We start from the raw sequence: 19,999 nt of genomic DNA on the forward strand, positions 1-19,999 counted from the left end.
TCCAGGCTCCGAGCCATCACCCCAGAGCCCGACGCGGGGCTTGAACTCACGGACCGCGAGATCGTGACCTGGCTGAAGTCGGACGCTTAACCGACTGCGCCACCCAGGCGCCCCGAGAAAAATAATTTTTAAAACAGTAAGTGTAAATGCTGCTTGGCCCAGGGGCACCTTCTGGGAAGTGGGAATGGTAACTAGATCAACTTCATCAGGAAAATGTAAAAAAGAAAAGAAAAAAAAAAAGAAAATGTTGACTCCGTGGAGATGTGTTTCTGATGTACTAATTTACTACCTGGGACCAGCATACAGTTACATCTTTATCTTCTTTGGTTTGTTGTAATCATTTATATAATTCTGTAAAATCAGGACCCAGGTCTGCCTGAGGTGAATCCATATTCATACACAGTCCTTCCCCTGGAGTTACCAAAACAACCCCAACAACAAGCTGGCTTATCCTTTGAAAGGCAGTCTGTTTTCTGGGAATCAAAGTACCTCCGGTTAGGAAAGGGGATGTTAATGGCAGGAAAAAAAAAGAACATACAGAATAAACACAATAAATACACTGGAGAGCCTCTCAAACTGGGAAAAATACTATATTGTGCTTTCTCCGTTGGCCTAGAGCAGGGGTGAGCAAAATTAGGTCTGAGGACCAAACCCAACTCTGCCTGTTTTTGTGTAGCCTGAACGCTCTGGATCGCTCTTCAATGGTTGGAAAAAATCCAAACGAGAATAATATTTTGCGGCGTGAAAACATACAAAAGTCACATTTCAGGGTGCACAAGTAAAGCTTCACTGGGAGACAGCCATAGTCATTCATTCACATTTCTCAATGGCGGAGTACAGTCATTTCAGCAAAGGCTGAAACGTGGCCTGCAAGGCCTCCAAAGTTCCCTGTCTAAAATGCTCACTTTTCCAGAAAAGGTTTGCTGACCTCTAACCTAGAGGGTGTGGTAGCATCACCACCTCTCCTTCAGCCCAGTGCTCTAAGGAAGATGGTCCTCAAGCTAAGAAATCACTGAGGGCCCAGCAGGATTTCATTTTATCTGAAACTCACAAGCAAACATATTCCAGTGAAAATTCAGAGGTAAGGTCAAGAAGAGATCCTAAAACCCTCTCTTTTAGGGTTTTAAAAATAAAACAGATAAAGCAGGCTTTGTAGAAGGTAAGGGAATTAGGCTTTTCCACCAGACTTTTCACTGGCAATACTGGACCCAAGACTGTCACGGGGCCATGCTTCAGAATTCTGGGTGAAGACTTTGGAACCTAGAATTCTAGACCCACCCACACCTTATATCAACGTGAAGGTAAGAGAAAGACATGTAAAAAAAAACAAGAACTCATAATTTATTGGCCGTAGTCTGGTTTTTTTTTTTTTTAAATCTATCCTAGGAATTCTAGCAAAAAGGCTCTAATAAAAAGACCACATAGGATACAGCATATTGTGGCATCTGTATGTGGCCCAGAAAGAACGAATGAGGCCAAAATGAAAAGAAAAAGGATCCAACAGGGTGATGATTCTCCAACAGGGACGTGTAGGAGGACCACACTGAGTTCATCTTAAAGATGCAAATTCCCACGTGCTCTTCGCAGATCCCGATGCAAGACGCTGTATTTTTTTTAAAAAAAAGTTTTTAACATTTGTTTATTTTTGAGACAGAGAAAGAGCATGAGCAGGGGAGGGTCAGAGAGAGAGGGAGACACAGAATCTGAAACAGGCTCCAGGCTCTGAGCTGTCAGCCCAGAGCCCCACGCGGGGCTCGAACTCACGGACTGCCAGATCATCACCTGAGCCGAAGTCGGACGCCCAACCGACTGAGCCACCCAGGCGCCCCGAGACGCTATATTTTAAGCAAGTTCCCAGGTCACTTCCTTAGCTCTCTTGGAAGAACTGAGCCACATTCTGGCCTCTCTCCAGCCGCATTTCTAATGACAAAGAATGACATTCTCTTCTCTGTGAATCCAATCATACCACTGAATAGTCTCACTTATTCAACAAATACGTATTTAAATATTTATTCAATGCTTACCAAGGCGCTGTCCTCCTCTACGCTTTTGGGCCGCATCCATGTTCAAGCAGATGAAAATCCCTGCCTGTGGTGCTTTCTCAAAATTCCAGAAGGAACACTTACATGATCATCATGTGGTAAATGAAGTCTATTGGCCTTCCATTTTTAGAATCAGAACATGGAAGACTTACTCACAATGATAAAACAGATGTAAATAATGTAAGCCTTGGCAACCTAAAAATAATAGGACTCACACAAAATTATAGGATAAGGGATAAATGGAGGGGAAATTTAAGTATGAATTTCCTCATCTCTCATAGTGGCAAGTAGAGGTGTGGGGTGAGAAATTTTTATGAAACAGTTGGGGAGAAGTTCTCGATTATCCTGAACAATGCTGCTAATTTTTTTTTTTTTTTTGCACAGGATTCAACTCTTTCTGCAGAATAAATCCTAAAGGAAAAAATTATTGGGTAAAAGGGTCTGTATGTTTTTAAGGTTTTAATATAATAAACTGCCAAGTTGTCCTAAAAACTGTACTTAGCCCATCCTAGGTACAGACTGCCAGTTATGAAATACATAAGTCATGGAGTTAAAGACTACAGCATATTGTACAGCATATTATAATGATATTATAATAAAGTTGTATGGTGGCAGTGACTCCAATTACCATGGTAAGCATTTCGTGATATACAGGATCGTCAAATCACTATGCTGTGCACTTGAAACTAATATTATTTCAACTTTTGTATGTGAACTATGCTTCAATTAAGAAAAAAGAATAGGGGCGCCTGAGTGGCTCAGTCGGTTAAATGTCCCACTCCAGCTGATGTCATGAGCTCGTGGTTCCTGAGATCGAGCCCTATGTTGCACTTTGCACTGACAGCATGGAACCTGCCTGGGATTCTCCCTCTCCCTCTGCCTCTCCCCCACTCTCTCTCTGTCAAATTAAATAAATAAACTTAAAAAAAAAAAGAAAAAAGAATAATATAGTCAGTTCCACCCAAAATATTAAGCTCCAACCATAAAAAAATATTGTACTACTTTATAGTTCCACAATAGTATAGGAAAGTACCCACTACCTGAAACTTCACCTACCTTGAGTTTTATACAATTTGACATTTTTTCTACTTAATATAAGTAGAAAGAACCCTGACATGCCACAGTTTGAAAATTACATTTGTCTACAAATAAAAGGAAATATTTGCTTCATTTTCTACTTTTTATTTTTTTAACGTTTACTTACTTTGGAGAGAGAGAGAGAGAGAGAGAGTGCATGAATGAGGGAGGGGCACAGCGAGAGAGGGAGACACAGAATCCGAGGCAGGTTCCAGGCTCCGAGCTGTCAGCACAGAGCCCAACACGGGGCTCGAACTCACAAACTGTGAGATCATGACCCGAGCTGAAGTTAGACGCTTAACTGACTGAGCCACCCAGGTGCCTCAAGACAAGAAACATTTAAAAAGTAGAAAACGTGGGCACCTGGGTGGGTCAGTCGGTTGGGCGTCCTACTTCGGCTCAGGTCATGATCTGCCGGTTCGTGGGTTCGAGTCCCATGTCGGGCTCTGTGCTGACAGCTCGGAGCCTGGAGCCTGCTTCAGTTTCTGTGTCTCCCTCTCTCTCTGCCCCTCCCCTGCTCACACTCTGTCTCTCTGTCTCTCTCTCTCTCTCTCTCTCAAAAGTAAATAAACATTAAAAAGAAATTAAATGTTTCTTGTCTTTGTGATTGTTCTGTTCATGTCATTCATTTCCTATTCATTCCTGCAAAGTTCTTACATGTTAAAGATACAAATTAGTTGCCTATTACGAAGATAGATAGATACATAGACAGCCAAATTTTCCCCAGTTCACATTTGATTTTAATCATTGTGTGGTGGTTTGTCACATAGAAACATTTAAAATGTCAAGTAGTCAATCTTACCGCAATTTTCATTTGTTTTTCTTGAGGTATCAGAATGACAAAGTCCTTCCCTACCCAGAAATCACCTACAATTTCCTCATCTTCTTATGATTTTCCCTCTTATTATTCCTTTTTTTAAACTCTTAAATTCTTACAGTATTAAAGATGAACTGTGTTACATTTTGTGAGATAGCTTTTCAACTTATTTCTCAAATACCTAACAGAATTTATTACATTACCTTGCTGTTTTTATATGCCACATCTAACAGACACCAATTCCCATAAACGTGTGAGTCAGGAAAGGGACTTCATTGAGTTGCAGTGAAATAGCTGTCTGTTCTTCCCTGGGCTCCACGTTGCTTTGTTTCGTGCAATTGCATTACAGTGTTTCAGTATTCCACAGGGTAAGTCACCCCTCTTGTTGTTGTCTTTCCTAAACTCAATTGGCCATTCTCATATTTATTTCAAAAATTTGTTAAAGTTTTCCTTAGGGGCGCTTGGGTGGCTCAGTCCGTTAAGCAACCGACTCTTGATTTGGGCTCAGGTCATGAATCACGGTGGTGAGATCGAGCCTCATGTCAGGCTCCCCGCTAGGCATGGAGCCTGGCGTGCTTAAGATTCTCTCTCTCCCTCTGCTCCTCTCCCCACCCCCTCTCTCTCTCAAGAAAAAAAAAAATTAAAAAGGGTTATCTGGGTGACACAGTCGGTTGAGTGCCAAACTCCTGGTTTCGGCTCAGGTTGTGAGCTCACGGTTCCAGAGTTCAAGCTCCACATCGGGCTCTATGCTGACAGTAACAGTGCAGAGCCTGCTTGGGATTCTCTCTCTCTTCCTCTCTCTGCCCTTCCCCCACTCGTGTGCACACACATACCCTTTCTTTCCCAAAATAAATAAAAACTTCCTTAAAAACTTAAAATTTTAAATATAAATAAAACATAAAAATAAAGTTTTCTTTCTTTACTGCATAAAAGTGAAAAAAATTAATCTCATCATTGGTTCTATTTATTGTCTTTTTTTTTTTTTACAAGAAATGCCAAATGCAATATTTCTTGGACTCTTTCATGTCTGAGTGGGACTTCTTGTTTCCTTTCTACTAGAATAACTCTTTGGCTGGTTGTCATCATCCTGGGTCACACCTTCTTCCCCTCAGAACACCACCAATGTGACATCACTACAGTGTTTACCGGAAATGAAGGCTATGGAGGAGAAATCAAAACTGACGTCCTGTCCTCCCTTGTAAATGACTTGTTCATCCATCTGGATGCCTGAAAAATTACATCTTTCATCTCAAAGTTCAGTAACTTCACAAAGTGTAAGGTTTTGATTGTTCTGTATGAATTTTCCTCTAGACCATATGTGCCTCTATGAGCCAAAGATGTTATTGGTCTTTCATTAGAGGGATTTTTTTCTCTATTGTATTTATGAACATTCATCTGGTCAATGTCTTGGGTTCTGTATTTGACTCTCGTTATCTTTACGTTGGTTCATTTTGTCATTCCTGCAAATCTGTCACCTTCTTCATTGCTATAGTCCTTTTGTATTTTTCCTCTGAAGTTACTGTGATTATCTCAAACTTTTTTTCTATATCAGGAATTTGATTTCTGGCTCCTTTTAAATTATGTATCAGATCTGTCATAGTGTTTGGATATCTTTTCCGCATCTCTTTTCCGCATCTCTTTCCTTTTCATTCTGTTATTTTATTACCTCAATATTGAGCTAGTTTGATTGAATTCATACCCTCTTTCAATTCATCTGCATCATGAAAAACACCTTGAAGTTTTCTTCTGTTTCTCAAATTATGTTTTCTTCCAGACTGGGTTCTTTATTTCCATGCAATATTTTGTGCATTTCTGTTGTTACAAACTTGCATAGCTGTACGCCATTTCTTTTCATCTTGCACATACTAATGATGGTCCCCATCTGTCCAGATCTTCTATTTTCTCTGCTATCGTGTGGACAAGTCCCCCTTAGTGTTTTCTCCACCTGATCTGACACTCCTGGGTCTTCCCCTGTGAGCCACAATTGATAGTCTAAGAGCTGTTTTAGACTAAATTGTGTGTCACTTGAGGGCACGTGTGGTGTGGGTCGGAAGCAATGCTGTCCCAGCTGCAGGTGCCTGAAGCCTGAAGAGGGCACTGCCCGTTGCTCTCTTTTCTGCACATTCATTCCGTGTCTTGTATCTGGGACAACCATCCTCACAGAGATATGTCCCACTCTCATGGGCATTGAGTCATTTTCTTCATGTTTTGGGCAAAATGCCAAAGAATCCTGAAAATGGCCCCTTCTGGCCTCCTCTATAATCCGTGGTGATGTGTGAGATGTCCTACTAAGAAAGATTTTCCTTTTCTCTTCCCCAGGGCTGCATAGCTACATACTCCATCCACTTTTCTTCCAGTTGGAGGCTATTTGGTATTTCTTTTATATACTTTTGGTATTTCTTTGCGACAGTCAGTGAAAAGGAGGATATTCATGAGTTTAAAATCTCTCTCAGGGGGGTGGCTGGGTGATTCGGTATGACCTTGATGAGCTTCTGACCTTGGCTCAGGTCATGATCTCATGGCTCATGGGTTTGAGCCATGCATCAGGCTCCGTGCTGACAGCTCGAGCCTGGAGCCTGCTTCGGATTCTGTGTCTCCCTCTCTCTCTGCCCCTCCCCCACTCATGCTCTGTCTTACTCGTTCAAAAATAAATAAACATTAAAAAAAATTTTTTTTAATTTTTTTTTTCAACGTTTATTTATTTTTGGGACAGAGAGAGACAGAGCATGAACGGGGGAGGGGCAGAGAGAGAGGGAGACACAGAATCGGAAACAGGCTCCAGGCTCTGAGCCATCAGCCCAGAGCCCGACGCGGGGCTCGAACTCACGGACCGCAAGATCGTGACCTGGCTGAAGTCGGACGCTCAACCGACTGCGCCACCCAGGCGCCCCCAAAAAAATTTTTTTTAAATCCCTCTCAGGAATTTCAGCAAATGACCTTAGTGGACCATCTGACATATTAGAAGTTAGACTCCAGAGCCCAGCCTAGATTGGCAAGGAGAGAAACTACAAAATGAGAAGGGGTACTGGGGACTGCAGCAAGCCAGGGGGAGAAGAGGAGAAGCGGAAAGGAGAGAGCCCAGCTATATGGCCAGATACTGGGTATCAGATGTAAAAAAAGACCAATGAAAGATCCATAGAAACATACGCATCATTTGATGTGCTTTGTTGCATTATGAAACTATTCCACGGCTTCAAAATTCCAGCCCTGTGGACTCCACACACAACCTTGGGCGAAAATACTGTGCTGGCTTTATGGATGTCATCCCAGGAAAAGAAGCAGCATGAAAAGAGCAAAGGAAGTAAAAATCTAGAACGCAGATCACAGAATCAGTAGAAGTCAGGAGTGATCAAGGGAATTATAATTCCTCCCCCACTACTAAGCCCCATATGTATTGCCAGGGGAAATCAGGTTTTAAGATTTCTTCTCAGCCAAAGGGAGGATGGGGTGACATCCAAGATACTGACACAGTTATAAATGTTTAATAATAAGAGTTACAAATTGCCCTTGAGACAATTTTGGTTACATCCACGTTTTTTGAGTTTTGATAATGTGGAGTTGTAGTTATGCTAATTAGTGTAGTTATCAATGTGGGACTATGTCAGAAGACTTCTAAAGACCTCTCATATGTAAATATTTGACGAAACTATTATTCCTTAGGAATTTTTGCATTTTTTTCATTGAAGTAACATTTACATATGGTGAAATGCAGATCATAGTATGCAATCAATACATTTTGAAAAATATCTACACCCATGTAACTGACACTCAGTCAAGATAAAGAACATCTCTATCATCCAGAAAATTCCCTTGTACCCGCTTCTAGTCAACTCTCCCCACTCAAAACAACCACTACTCTGATTTCTGTCACTGTAGATCATTTTGCCTTTTCTAGAATTCCATATAAATGGAATCATACAGTATGTACTTTTTTGTCTAGCTTCTTTTACTCATATTATTTTTGAGATTCATTCATGCTGTTATATACATCAGTGGGTTGTTCCTCTGTATTGTTGGTTAGTATTCCATTCTATGGATGTGATACAAATTGTGTGTCTATTCTCCTCCTATTTGACATTTGTGTTGTTTTTAGTTTGTTTGTTTTTTACTATTTTTTCTGTGTATCTTCATGTGAAGATATATTTTTGTTTAACTTTGGTAAAACCTGTAAATGGCATTTCTGGGAACTGCATTAGTTAATGTGTTGGAAAACACCAGTTTTCCAAAGTTGTACCATTTTATACTCCCACAAGTCATATGTGAGACTTCTGGTTGCTCCATATCCTTGAAAACACCTGATATTGCCCATCTTTTTAACATTGGCCACTCAGTTGGATGCATAATGGGACCTAATTTGGGTTTCAGACTGCATTTCTCTGGTGACTAAGACATAAACATCTTTTCATGTGCTCATTGGCTGTTTGTATTTCTTCTTTCTGAAGTACCTATTTAAGTCTTTTGCCCTTTTTTAAAATTGGGTTCTGGTGCCATTTGTTGAAGAACCAATTGACTATGTGTAAGTCTATTTCTAGACTCTCTTCTATTCCAATATCCATTTGTCCATTGTGACACCAATACCATGCTGTGTTTCAATTACTTTAGCCTTGTAGTAAGTCCTGAAATCAGACTGCGTGAGGGCTTCAGCTTTACTGTACTCTTTCAAGATTGTTTTGGCTACTCTATATTCTTTGCACTTCATGTAAGTTTTACAATTCACTTATCCATTTTTCCTGGGCTTTTGATTGAGATCAGATTAAAACTAAAGATCAGTTTGGGGAGCTTTTACATTTTAACTAAGTTGAGTCTTCCAATTGATAAGCATGGTGTATTTCTGCACTTCCTTAGATCTGTAATTTCTCTTGCATAAAATGCAAGTGCATTTTATGTATATATAAGATATGAATAATGTATACACAAATAGTCAAAAAATATGAATGTGTGATATATTTTTTTAAATTCTGGAGTTCTAAATGACTGACAAAAGACTCAGCACAGAGGGAGAACCCTCAATGAACACTATATAGAATTTTTAAGTACTACTATAATAATGATGTTTTGATTTCTTTTTTTTTTTTTTTCAACGTTTATTTATTTTTAGGACAGAGAGAGACAGAGCATGAACGGGGGAGGGTCAGAGAGAGAGGGAGACACAGAATCGGAAACAGGCTCCAGGCTCTGAGCCATCAGCCCAGAGCCTGACGCGGGGCTCGAACTCACGGACCGCGAGATCGTGACCTGGCTGAAGTCGGACGCTTAACCGACTGCGCCACCCAGGCGCCCCAATGATGTTTTGATTTTTAAGCATGGTAGCAGCTCTTAGTGAAGAAAAATGATATTGGAAAGAAGACGTCAGTCTTGTGTAAACATCTTCCCCAGGCTTACCTCCCATGACTTGCTGCCCCGCTCATCATTTGTTCCTCTCAGAGGTTTCTGCTCATTGCCACTTAGTCTGTCCCCTTGCTTCCGACCGACTACCACTCCCTGGGGTCAGGTGCTCCCCGCCTCCTTCCCAGACCATTGAAATAACGTCCTCACTGGTCTCTGTGCCTCCAGTCCTTGAGTTGCCAATTCACCCCGCATGCTGGACTCCAAAGTTAGTTTTCAAAACATACACCTGCATATGTAATATATGTTTGTTATTTCTGTTAATTAAAGCAGTTCAGACATATTGGTTGTTTTCCTTTAATATGGCGTGCCAAATATAATCTCTGTATATCTATGGTTATTCTGTTAAATTAGAAATGATTAATCTCCCAGTAAATAAATTAAAAGAATATGCTCTGAGTAATTTGGTTGTTAAAATATCTGAATCATCACTCAGATTTCTTATTTAGTTATGAAAACATATGAAATTGAAATACTGCATTAAAGAAGAATACATCTTCTACCTCTGTGAAAAAAAAAACCCATTAACTTACCACCAAACCAAATCACTGGACTACATGCACCCTTTGCAGAAGAACAAATAGAAATTGAAGTCTCCTTGGGGCGCCTGGATGGCTCAGTCAGTTAAGTGTCCGACTTTAGCTCAGGTCATGATCTCACAGCTCGTGAGTTCGAGCCCCATACCGGGCTCTGTGCTGACAGCTCACAGCCTAGAGCCTGCTTCAGATTCTGTGTCTCTGTCTCTCTGCCCCTCCCCTGCTCATGCTCTGTCTCTCTCAAAAAAAAAAAAAAAACCACAATAAAAAAATTAAAAAAAAAAAGAAACTGAGCCTCCTTGATTAATGATCTGAGTTGAGTCTTCCTGATTGTGACATAAATCATGATGTAAAATGTGATTAATGCTGACTGGATGTGAATAAAATCCACACTACCTGGAAGCCATGTATTCAAAGACGGATGGTTTGCCATCACGTAAACTACCCTAAGAGAAGGCCCCCTGTGTAATTTTCAAAATATAAATAAGCAACAGGAAATTTCTCCTCAATAGAATTACAGTTTTGTGCCTTAAGGTGGTATATCTGCTTTATTTTCATTATCGATGACTCTACAATCCATTCTACAAACCTGACATAATTATGTTGAGGAAAAAAAAACAAAGAGATGTGATATGCTGCTGTGTTTCTGCTTGCCAAGTTGGAAAATGCTCTACCGCTATATTCCAGCAGTTCCGACTGACAAACTAGCATCCATCATGCTTTGCATTACAATTTTTCTCTGCCATTTTCTCCCAGCTCATCATAACATAATTATGTTCCATTTTTTTCTAGCCAGGGGCCTGTATTTTCTTTCATCCAGGACAACAGCTGCGAAGCCCAACCTTGATGCTTCCTCAAAATGGTGAAATGTGTTTGCTTTTTCTTGCAGTCTTGGCAATTCCAATTTTCACACTCCTGCTTGACAAATTTTCTTGCTGCCCAAAAAAACAAAAAAACAAAACAACAACAACAACAAAACCAATCAGCCCTGAAACTTTCATAGGGCTTTGCAAAGGAGCTCCCACGGTACTTAGTTCTTCTCTGTACTGTAATTGATCCTTGAGCCACGTTGTTTGGGAACGTGTTGAGAACACTAGCTGCTCTCGTTCTTTTTATAGCTTCATAATTGCCAAAGGAGAATTGTCTTTGTGTCAAACCCACTGGAACATTTTTATTCTTCTTTCTATTTATGTCTACTCATATATACGGCACATCAACATTTTCAGAGAGATAGGGACGTCAGGCCAAAAGCTTGTCAATAAAAATCTGATGCTTCATGGCAAAAATTCTAAGATCTTGTGTCCATGGCAATAATAGCTACCAGTTTTTTGAGTGTTACTCTGTAATGGACAGATAGATGTTCTGAATGCTTTTGGTGAAATAGCTCACCCATGCTTCACAAAAACAGTGAGAGAGGTGCTACTATGATCCTCACTTCTCAGAGGAGGGAAAATAGGCCGAGAGGGGTTGGAGAAACTTGATGGAGACCCCACAGTGGATGTGGTTGTGCCGGGCGGGGGGGACATCCAGGCAGCCAGAGCCTACATCATGTCTCTTGCCCTCCCACTGTCCATGGTGGTCATCACCAGCTCCCAAAACACACGAGGCCCAGGTTTATCCCCTCCTGGGCTTGTTCCTTGGGAAGTACAGTGATGTTGAAAACCTGATAGACAATCCAAGACTTGTATACTAGATGCCTTCTTGAAATTTCTCTTCCTGATTTATATAGAATTTAAACTGCTGTGGTCCTGGCTGCACACTATTTATTTGAGTATTTATGGTTTTCTTTCATCCCTACGTGGCGATGTTGAATAGGAAATACAGAGATTCACAAACTGCCAGTGAATGGAGGCTTCCATGGTCATGTAAGACTGGAGAGGTCACTTGTGAGAAGATCAGAGACAGAGACACAGAGGTAGCTGTGGAGTGCCAGCCACTCTTCCAAGCCTGGGTGACAGACATGTGACTAAAGAGGCTTTCAAGATAACCCAGCCCCAGTCACCAACTGCCTACAGCCCCTTAAGAGACCCCAAGCAAGGACTACCCAGCTGACCCAATCAACCTCCCTAACTCGTGGACTTTTGCCATTTTTTTTAGCCACTCTTTTGGAGTGGTTTGTTACATAGCCTTAGATAGCTAAAACACCAGGCAAAACATCGGCAGAGAATATCGGGAAGAAAAAAACCCAGCAGGCTCCCATGTCATTCAAATGTTTCTAGAAGGACCCACTGCTGTGATGTTCTCATAACATCTGTCGCACTGGGGCCAGGGGTAGTATGTGGGTAGGCATCTTACCTGTTGGACTTGTATCCTGTAGACTGGATCTGACTTGAAGAGTGACATAATGCATTGTGTCAGTTATCAAAATTTTGCTTATCATCTGGGGACTGAGAAGAGTCTATCAGTCCATAAACAAGAACCAAGAGGAAGGACCTTACAAAGGCAGATAAAGTAGAATCACTCTCTTGACCAGGCAATGAGCAACTCACCATGTCTGAGAGGCTGAGTCTGTGGACCATTAGTGATGCCTACCACGTGTACCCAGGCTAGGAGCAGGGAAAGAAGAACCCCTGTCAAGAGCCTGTCTGGTTGTACCAGCCTCTAGGGGCTGGGGAGGAAAGAAGTGAGTGGCACAATGCCCACACCCCAATCAAGTCTGCTAAACTAAGAACTTTTGTAAGCAAAACTCTTCTTATGCTTCTTGTATGTTCCTGGCTTTCTCTTTTGTACCCCTTGATGTTTAACAAGTTCTTTTTAAAAAGTCCATCCTAGGGGCACCTGGGCGGCTCAGTCAGTTAAGTGTCCAACTCTTGATTTTGGCTCAAGTCATGACCTCACTGTGAGTTCAAGACACGCATCAGGCTCTTTGCTGACAGTGCAGAGCCTGCTTGGGATTCTCTCTCTCCTTCTCTCTCTGCCCCTCCCACTCATGCTCTCTCTCACTCAAAATAAATAAATAAACCTGAAAAATAATAACATAAATAAAATAAATAAAATAAAATAAAATAAAATAAAATAAAATAAAATAAAAACTCCATCCAACTTTGGCGATGCTATGGGAAATCATATTTGGACCACAGCTGTAGAAAGGGAATGATAAGATAGCAAAAAAAAAAAAAAAAAAAAAAAAAAAAAAAAAAAAAAAAAACAAAGAAAAACCCCAAATAATCCAGTTAAAAATGGGCAAGACACCCAGATAAACATTTTTTCAAAGAAGATACACAAAAGGCAGACAAGTACATGAAAAGACATCCAACATTACCAGCCATTAGGGAAATGCAAATCAAAACTAAAATGAGGTGCTAACCTCACACCTGTTAGAATGGCCATCCTCAAAAAGACAAGAGATAATAAATACTGGTGAGGATGTGGAGAAAAGGGAACCCTGTTGGTGGGCATGTAAATGGTGCAACCACTATGGAAAACAGCATGGAGGTTCCACAAAACATTAAAAATAGAACCACCACATGACCCAGCAATCCCAATTCTGGGAATATAACCAAAGGAAATGAAATCACTAGCTTGAAAAGATATCATTGTAGCATTATTTACAATAGCCAAGATATGGAAATAGCCTAAGTGTCCATTGGTTGATGAATGGATATAGAAGTTGTTGTGTATGTATATATATATACACACACACAATGTATACACACAACATATATTTACATATAAATTTATATACACAGTATATATATATATATATACACACACACACACACACACACAATTTATAGATAAACTTATAAAATTGGAATATAAATCTGGAATACAGATGGAATATCATTCAGCCATAGAAAACAAGGAAATCTTGCCATTTGCAACAACATAAACGGACCCTGAGGGTGTTATGCTAAGTGAGATAAGTTGGAGAAAGATGAATACTGTATGATCCCACTTATACGTGGACTCTAAAAACAAAACAAAACAAAACAACCCCAAACTTATAGAAAAAGAGATCAGACTTGTGGTCACCAAAGGCAGAGGGTGGAAGGAGAGGGAATTGGAGAAGGCAGGCAAAAGATGTAAGATAAAGAAGTCCTAGGATGTCACTTTCAGCGTGGTGATTACAGCTAACACCCCTGTGTGATATACAGGAAAGGTGCTAAGAGAGTAAATCCTAACAATTCTCATCACAAGGGAAAATTATTTTCCTTTCTATTTTTGCTCCTTTTTATTGTCCCCATATGAGATGATGGATACTAACTAAACTTTGAGTAGTCACCATTTTCCAAAATATGTCAGTCAAACTATTATGCCATATACCTCAACTTACACAGTGCCATTTGTCAATAAAACCGGAAGTGGGGGAATAATTTCATGGAGAGAAAAGTAAAATTACTATTTCAAAACCATGACAAAAAGGGACAGTAATCTCAAAGAGATATCTGCACCCCCATATTCATGGCATCATTATTCACAGTAAGCAGGACACAGAAACAACCTGAGCATCTGTCAATGGATGAATGGATAAGGAAGATGTGGGCTATACACAATGGAATACTATTCAGCCATGAAGAAGGAAAGCAATCTCATCATTTGTGACGCCATGGATGGACCTTGAGGGTATTATGCTAAATGAGATTAAGTCATACAGAGAAAGATAAATATGGTATGATTGCACTGATATGTGGAATCTAACAAACCAGAACCCAGAGAAACAGAGAGTAGAGTGATAGTCACCAGAGGCTGGGGTCTGGGGGAAGTTGGGAGATGTTGGTGGAAGGGTGTAAACTTCCAGCTGCAAGATTAACAAGTCTGGGGAGCTAATGCATAGTATGGTGATTATAGCTAAGAACACTGTATTATATACTTGAAATTTGTTAAAGAGTAGATCCTAAGTGTTCCCACCACAAAAAAAAAAAAAAAAAAAAAAAAAAGAAAGAAAGAAATGGTAATTAGGTTATTAGGGTATTCTTTTCCGGCACTGTGGTTTGCAAAATATGTCCAAGCGGGAAGCCAGGGTGAATTTGGAGGTCACCTCATGTGCTTCCCTTGGCTCAAAGATCATGGCTCCAAGCTACTCACTGTCCAATGCCTGAAAACTATTGCTTAAGTTCTATCCATTTTTTAAAGTTATTCGCAGTAAGAGGTCACATTTTATACCAGCTACTCCATCACGGCCAAAACTGGAAGTCTGTTGAATAAGTAAATAGGACATCAAAATACATCAAAAAGGACAGTTCAAGGTTACCCAATAAATGAACACGGAAAACTAAATTACTGGCTCTCTCCTGCTGGACCCATCCTATAGCTAAGCCAGTATCTTGAGCACAGGTCGGCGTTTCCTCCTGTCTCACCAGCATGTCTTACAGCCCGTCCCCCTCGGGTTGACACTCTATCCGTTTCCCCCTCTCCTTCCATCCTGAGTCTTTCCTAAGGCACAGGAATCACAAAATGGCCATTATGTGGAAGAAAGTGAAATTCACCAAAAAAGCCCAAAAGGGGTCTCAAAATACAAACACCATATAACATGAAACAGGACAATGGCTTCCAATACAGAAATGTATTCTATTGAAGGCCAAATACAACAGAAGAAATTAGAAACCCCTGAATAGCTGTTGGCTTGTATTGCATTTCTTAAAAATGTTTGTGTATTTATTTTTGAGAGAGAGAGAGAGCATGTGCAAGAGAGCAGGAGAGGGGCAGAGAGAGAGAAAGAGAGAGAGAATCCCAAGCACGGTCCGTGCTGTCAGTGCAGAGCCCAACACAGGGCTCGAACTCACGAACCGTGAGATCATGACCTGAGCCGAGATCGAGAGTCAGACGCTTAACCAACTGGGCCACCCAGGCGCCCTGGCTTGTATTGCATTTTAACAAGACAGAAAATCCTCTGGATAATACTCCCTAATAGAGGAATAGCAGTGACAGTTTGAAGCTCAAAACAGCTATTCAACCAAAACAGGAAAAGAGAATATGTATTTGCACTTATATTGTTTTATATCTTACATTTGAAGTGCTACTGAATGACCTACCATTCCCACTCTCTAGCTGAGGTTAAATAGATACATAAAAAGGTATGTTCCAGAAAGGTAGGCAGGAAGGCCCCAAGAGTATTCTGGGCACCTGCTACAGCTAGCCAATATAGGGACTGAGGGTTTATCACAAAGAATCTATAAAATGGAACGAAGCATATAGACCATTAACAGCATTAACAAGCCAGCATATGCAGCGCTGGGCACACTTATAGGTGCTTTAAAATATTTTTGAATAAACATATACAGCTCAAATCTTTAAGCATTCATCCCCAAGACTTCCCTTCACAGACTACGCTTAGATTCTTCCCTGGTTCCCTGTGTTGACCCGAGATCTTATCCACTCACCCTGTTTACTGTTTTGGAAAATTTGTTTAACTTGGAAACCACTGTTGCATTTCTCCACAGCATTCTGTCCTCACATCTGGCTTTGCGGACCATCAGCTTGCTGAGTGCACTCACGCCTGCTAATGTTTCCACAAGCTTTATTTTGGAAATTTGGTGCACTTTGACTTTGAAACACGCGTGCAGAAGATTTTTAACTTAAGAAGCCCTGCATGCATTGTTATTTTTAAATAAATGTATGCGACTGTTAAACTTTGTGCTTCTTGGGTTTTGTTTTCCACGGCTGACTGGGACATTCCCAGTCGGGAAACAGGGTTGGCAAAACAGCTGCCATGAAAAAGGGGACCCGTGGGGCGCCTGGGTGGCGCAGTCGGTTAAGCGTCCGACTTCAGCCAGGTCACGATCTCGCGGTCCGGGAGTTCGAGCCCCGCGTCGGGCTCTGGGCTGATGGCTCAGAGCCTGGAGCCTGTTTCCGATTCTGTGTCTCCCTCTCTCTCTGCCCCTCCCCTGTTCATGCTCTGTCTCTCTCTGTCCCAAAAATAAATAAACGTTCAAAAAAAAAAAAAATTTAAAAAAAAATAAAAAAAAAAAAAGAAAAAGGGGACCCGTGACCAGGAGAGACAGCCGATGACAGAGTCTGCTACTGTCTCAGCATGATGTTGTGAAAAAAGCGCCCCATGTGAAGATGTGAAATACTAAGGTATGAGACTCCCAAAGAAGACTTCTTTTTTTATGTTTATTTATTTATTTTGAGAGAGAGAGACAGAGAGAGACAGAGAGGACGAGAAGGGGAGAGGCAGAGAGAGAGGGGAGAGAGAATCCCAAGCAGACTCTGTACTGTCAGCACAGAGCCCGATGTGGGGCTCGAAATCACAAACCGTGAGATCATGACCTGAGCAGAAATCCAGAGTCAGAAGGTTACCCGACTGAGCCACCCAGAGGTCCCTCCCATACAAGACTTCTTAAAGACCCAGAAAATTAAAAATATATGGACATATTAACACATATTAAGTATATCATATGAAACATAACATTTATCTTAAAATATGCCCAGTTCTAATGAACATTCAGGTGGTGGAACTGGAAGCAATTTAACATTTTTCTTCCTAGAAAGCAAGAATTTTGTTCTGATCTCAATCCTGCCTCTATTTGTGACCACAGGTGAATCACTTAAACAATCTGAGTTGTCTTAGTTTCCTTGTTTGGAATCAATGGTTCCTCAAAATTCCATTTTACTCTTCTCTTCCCTCCCTATCCCCTAACCCTGGGAGTGTGTAATTCTCTGGGAATTTACTATTGTTTGTTTCAGACACTTAAACTCTTTTAGCTAAGCATTTAGCCTAAGGATTGCAGTAAGAGAATGGTTGGTAGAAAATACTTTTCATGCATCAAAGCTAATGTTCAGAGCACAGAAAACCACCAGCAAATGTCTGACTCCCAGTGTCCTGGTTACACTGTCTTCGCGAAGCCTAACCTTTTAAATTTGTTTTTGGGGCTCCTAGGTGGCTCAGTCGGGTAAGCAACTGACTTTAGCTCAGGTCATGATCTCGCGGTTTGTGAGTTCAAGCCCTGTGTCGGGTTCTGTGCTGATAGCTCAGAGCTGGGAGCCTGCTTCGGATTCTGTGTCTCCCTCTCCCTCTCTCTCTCTCTCAAAAATAAATAAAAATTTAAAAACATTTTGGTTTTTAGTCAGATGCTCTGGGGTTAGTCACATGATGAGTTAATTCATAAATGACTATGTTTCTTGTTTAGATGTCTCCACATGTACCTTTACATGGACCAGCATTGTCACATTTGTCCTCTATAATGAACATACAGATGGATGCATTTTCCTTAAAATACTGAAATCATCAAAACAATTTGCTAAAAATCTATGGATTCACAATTCTGTTCACTCAAACAACTAATTACACTTCCCTATGGCTCTTCCAATCTTTAGGCACCTCTAAACACCCAATTTGCAAGTTATAATAAAATAACACAGTCACACATGTGTGACGTATTTGTTTCTCATATGTTTGTACACTATTCTCCTAGAACTAGGTAATCCTCATTTGCAATGGCTACAAAATATTTAATGAAGTTGATACAACAATTTTTTGTCAGCTTTATCTGCCTTCTACTGAAATAAGTGAGTTAAGGTCTATGATCAGTGTGCTTTGTCTGTTTCTCCTTATGTCTCCTTAGTTTATGCTTCACGAAAGATGTTATGATTTGATGCATAGATATGCATAATTGTTATATTTCCATAGTGGTTTGTAGCATGGTAAGGTGTCAGCTTTTGTCTTATTTAATACTTTAGGGCCTGAATTTTACCTTGTTTTATACCAGGATTATGTCTCCACCACACACACACACACACACACACACACACACACACACACACACACGGTGTTTTTGCTGGTGTATCTTTGTCGATGCTTTTTATTTCTTTTTTTAAATCAAAGTACAATTAACATACAGTGTTTAATTAGCTTCAGATGTACAATGCAGTGATCCAACAATTCTATACATTCTTCAGTACTAATCACAAAAAGTGTACTCTTTTTTAAAAATTTTTTTTTAATGTTTTTATTTATTTTTGAGACAGAGAGAGCATGAGCAGGGGAGACACAGAATCTGAAGCAGGCTCCAGGCTCTGAGCTGTCAGCACAGAGCCCGACGTGGGGCTCAAGCTCAAGAGCTGTGAGATCATGACCTGAGCTAAAGTCGGACGCTTAACCGACTGAGCCACCCAGGCGCCCCACGGTAAGTGTACTCTTAATCCCCTTCATCTTCTTCACCCCTCCCCTACCCCCACCTCTCCTCTGCTAACCATCAGTGTGTTTTCTGTGCTTAAGAGTCTTCTTTATTGTCTCTTTTTTCCTTTATTTGTTCATTTGTTTTGTTTCTTAAATTCTACATATGAGTGAAATCATGTGGTATTTGTCTTTCTGTGTCTGACTTATTTCACTTAGCACAATACCCTCTAAGTCCATCCATGTTATTACAAATAGTTTTTAGTTTTAGTTTTTCTATTTTGCTTTGCGATGTAATCTGAAGATCTTTTTCTTCTAATGGGAGAATTATATTTGCATTTATTAGCATGACGTGTCTGGTCTTGGTTTGTGTCGTATTGTATACCATGTTTTCTGTTTTTAGATGCTGCATCGTAGCAATTCCCGGTCACTTTTTCACATTGTAGCATCTTTGAAATTGAGATGTCTTACAACCAATGGTGCCTCACGGTTTAATTGGCAACAGAGATGATTAAAATGATAGTGATCTTACAACTGATCCAATGTTAAGATTTAATAAAATTTGGTATATATTTTAATATATATGTAATGTATTTCCTCTACTTTTTATTGCAGCTCTTCAACTACTAAGGAATATTTGTATTCTGTTCTAGTGGTGAGCTTTACATTTATCTGTTTATACAACACCTGTAATGTCTTCTTTGTTTTCTCTAAAAAGTGAACTACAGAATTAGCTTCTGTCTCTGCTTCCTTCACCTCTCCCTGTCTTTTCCTCCCCAATTTTCAGCAATAATACTATTTTTCTTAGTGTCTACCTTTTTATTAAAACATTCTTAAGTTTGGACAACATAATTTGTCAGCATTAAAGGCAAGGCAATCCATGAGCTTATTGTATTTATACATTGCCAGGGCATACAACGATTACATTACGTAGCATTTAGCTTTCTGTGTTTAACAAAACACCTCAGAATGGAGTGGCTTAAAGCAATGAACATTCATTATTTGTCATCATCCTATGGGTTGGCTGAGCTGCTGGCTCCCCTGGGCCAGCTTGGCTACATGGTGTAGTCACGGGGTTGGCAGC

The 19,999-nt window shown here is 40.4% G+C and overlaps 1 protein-coding gene across 3 annotated transcripts in view; it reads right to left on the minus strand.

Annotated features, from left to right (window-relative positions):
• Window positions 1-19,999, minus strand: part of MGLL (monoglyceride lipase) — a 252,960-nt gene that overhangs the window by 163,276 nt on the left and 69,685 nt on the right. Inside the window, exon 1 of one of the 3 annotated variants that reach the window (XM_086697290.1) lies at window positions 2,025-2,123. The exons of 1 other annotated variant lie outside the window; for it this stretch is intronic. In XM_086697290.1, coding sequence (XP_086553416.1) covers window positions 2,025-2,060 — 36 coding nt within the window. In that variant the 5' untranslated portion in view covers window positions 2,061-2,123. Of the gene's footprint in view, window positions 1-2,024; window positions 2,124-19,999 lie in introns of those variants that run through there. One more of the 3 variants, XM_086697286.1, reaches the window with a different exon arrangement.

The sequence above is a fragment of the Puma concolor genome, chromosome A2, assembly GCF_028749965.1.
Source record: "Puma concolor isolate L17-30 chromosome A2, mPumCon1.1.hap2, whole genome shotgun sequence".
In the NCBI taxonomy this organism is placed as follows: Eukaryota; Metazoa; Chordata; class Mammalia; order Carnivora; family Felidae; genus Puma; species Puma concolor.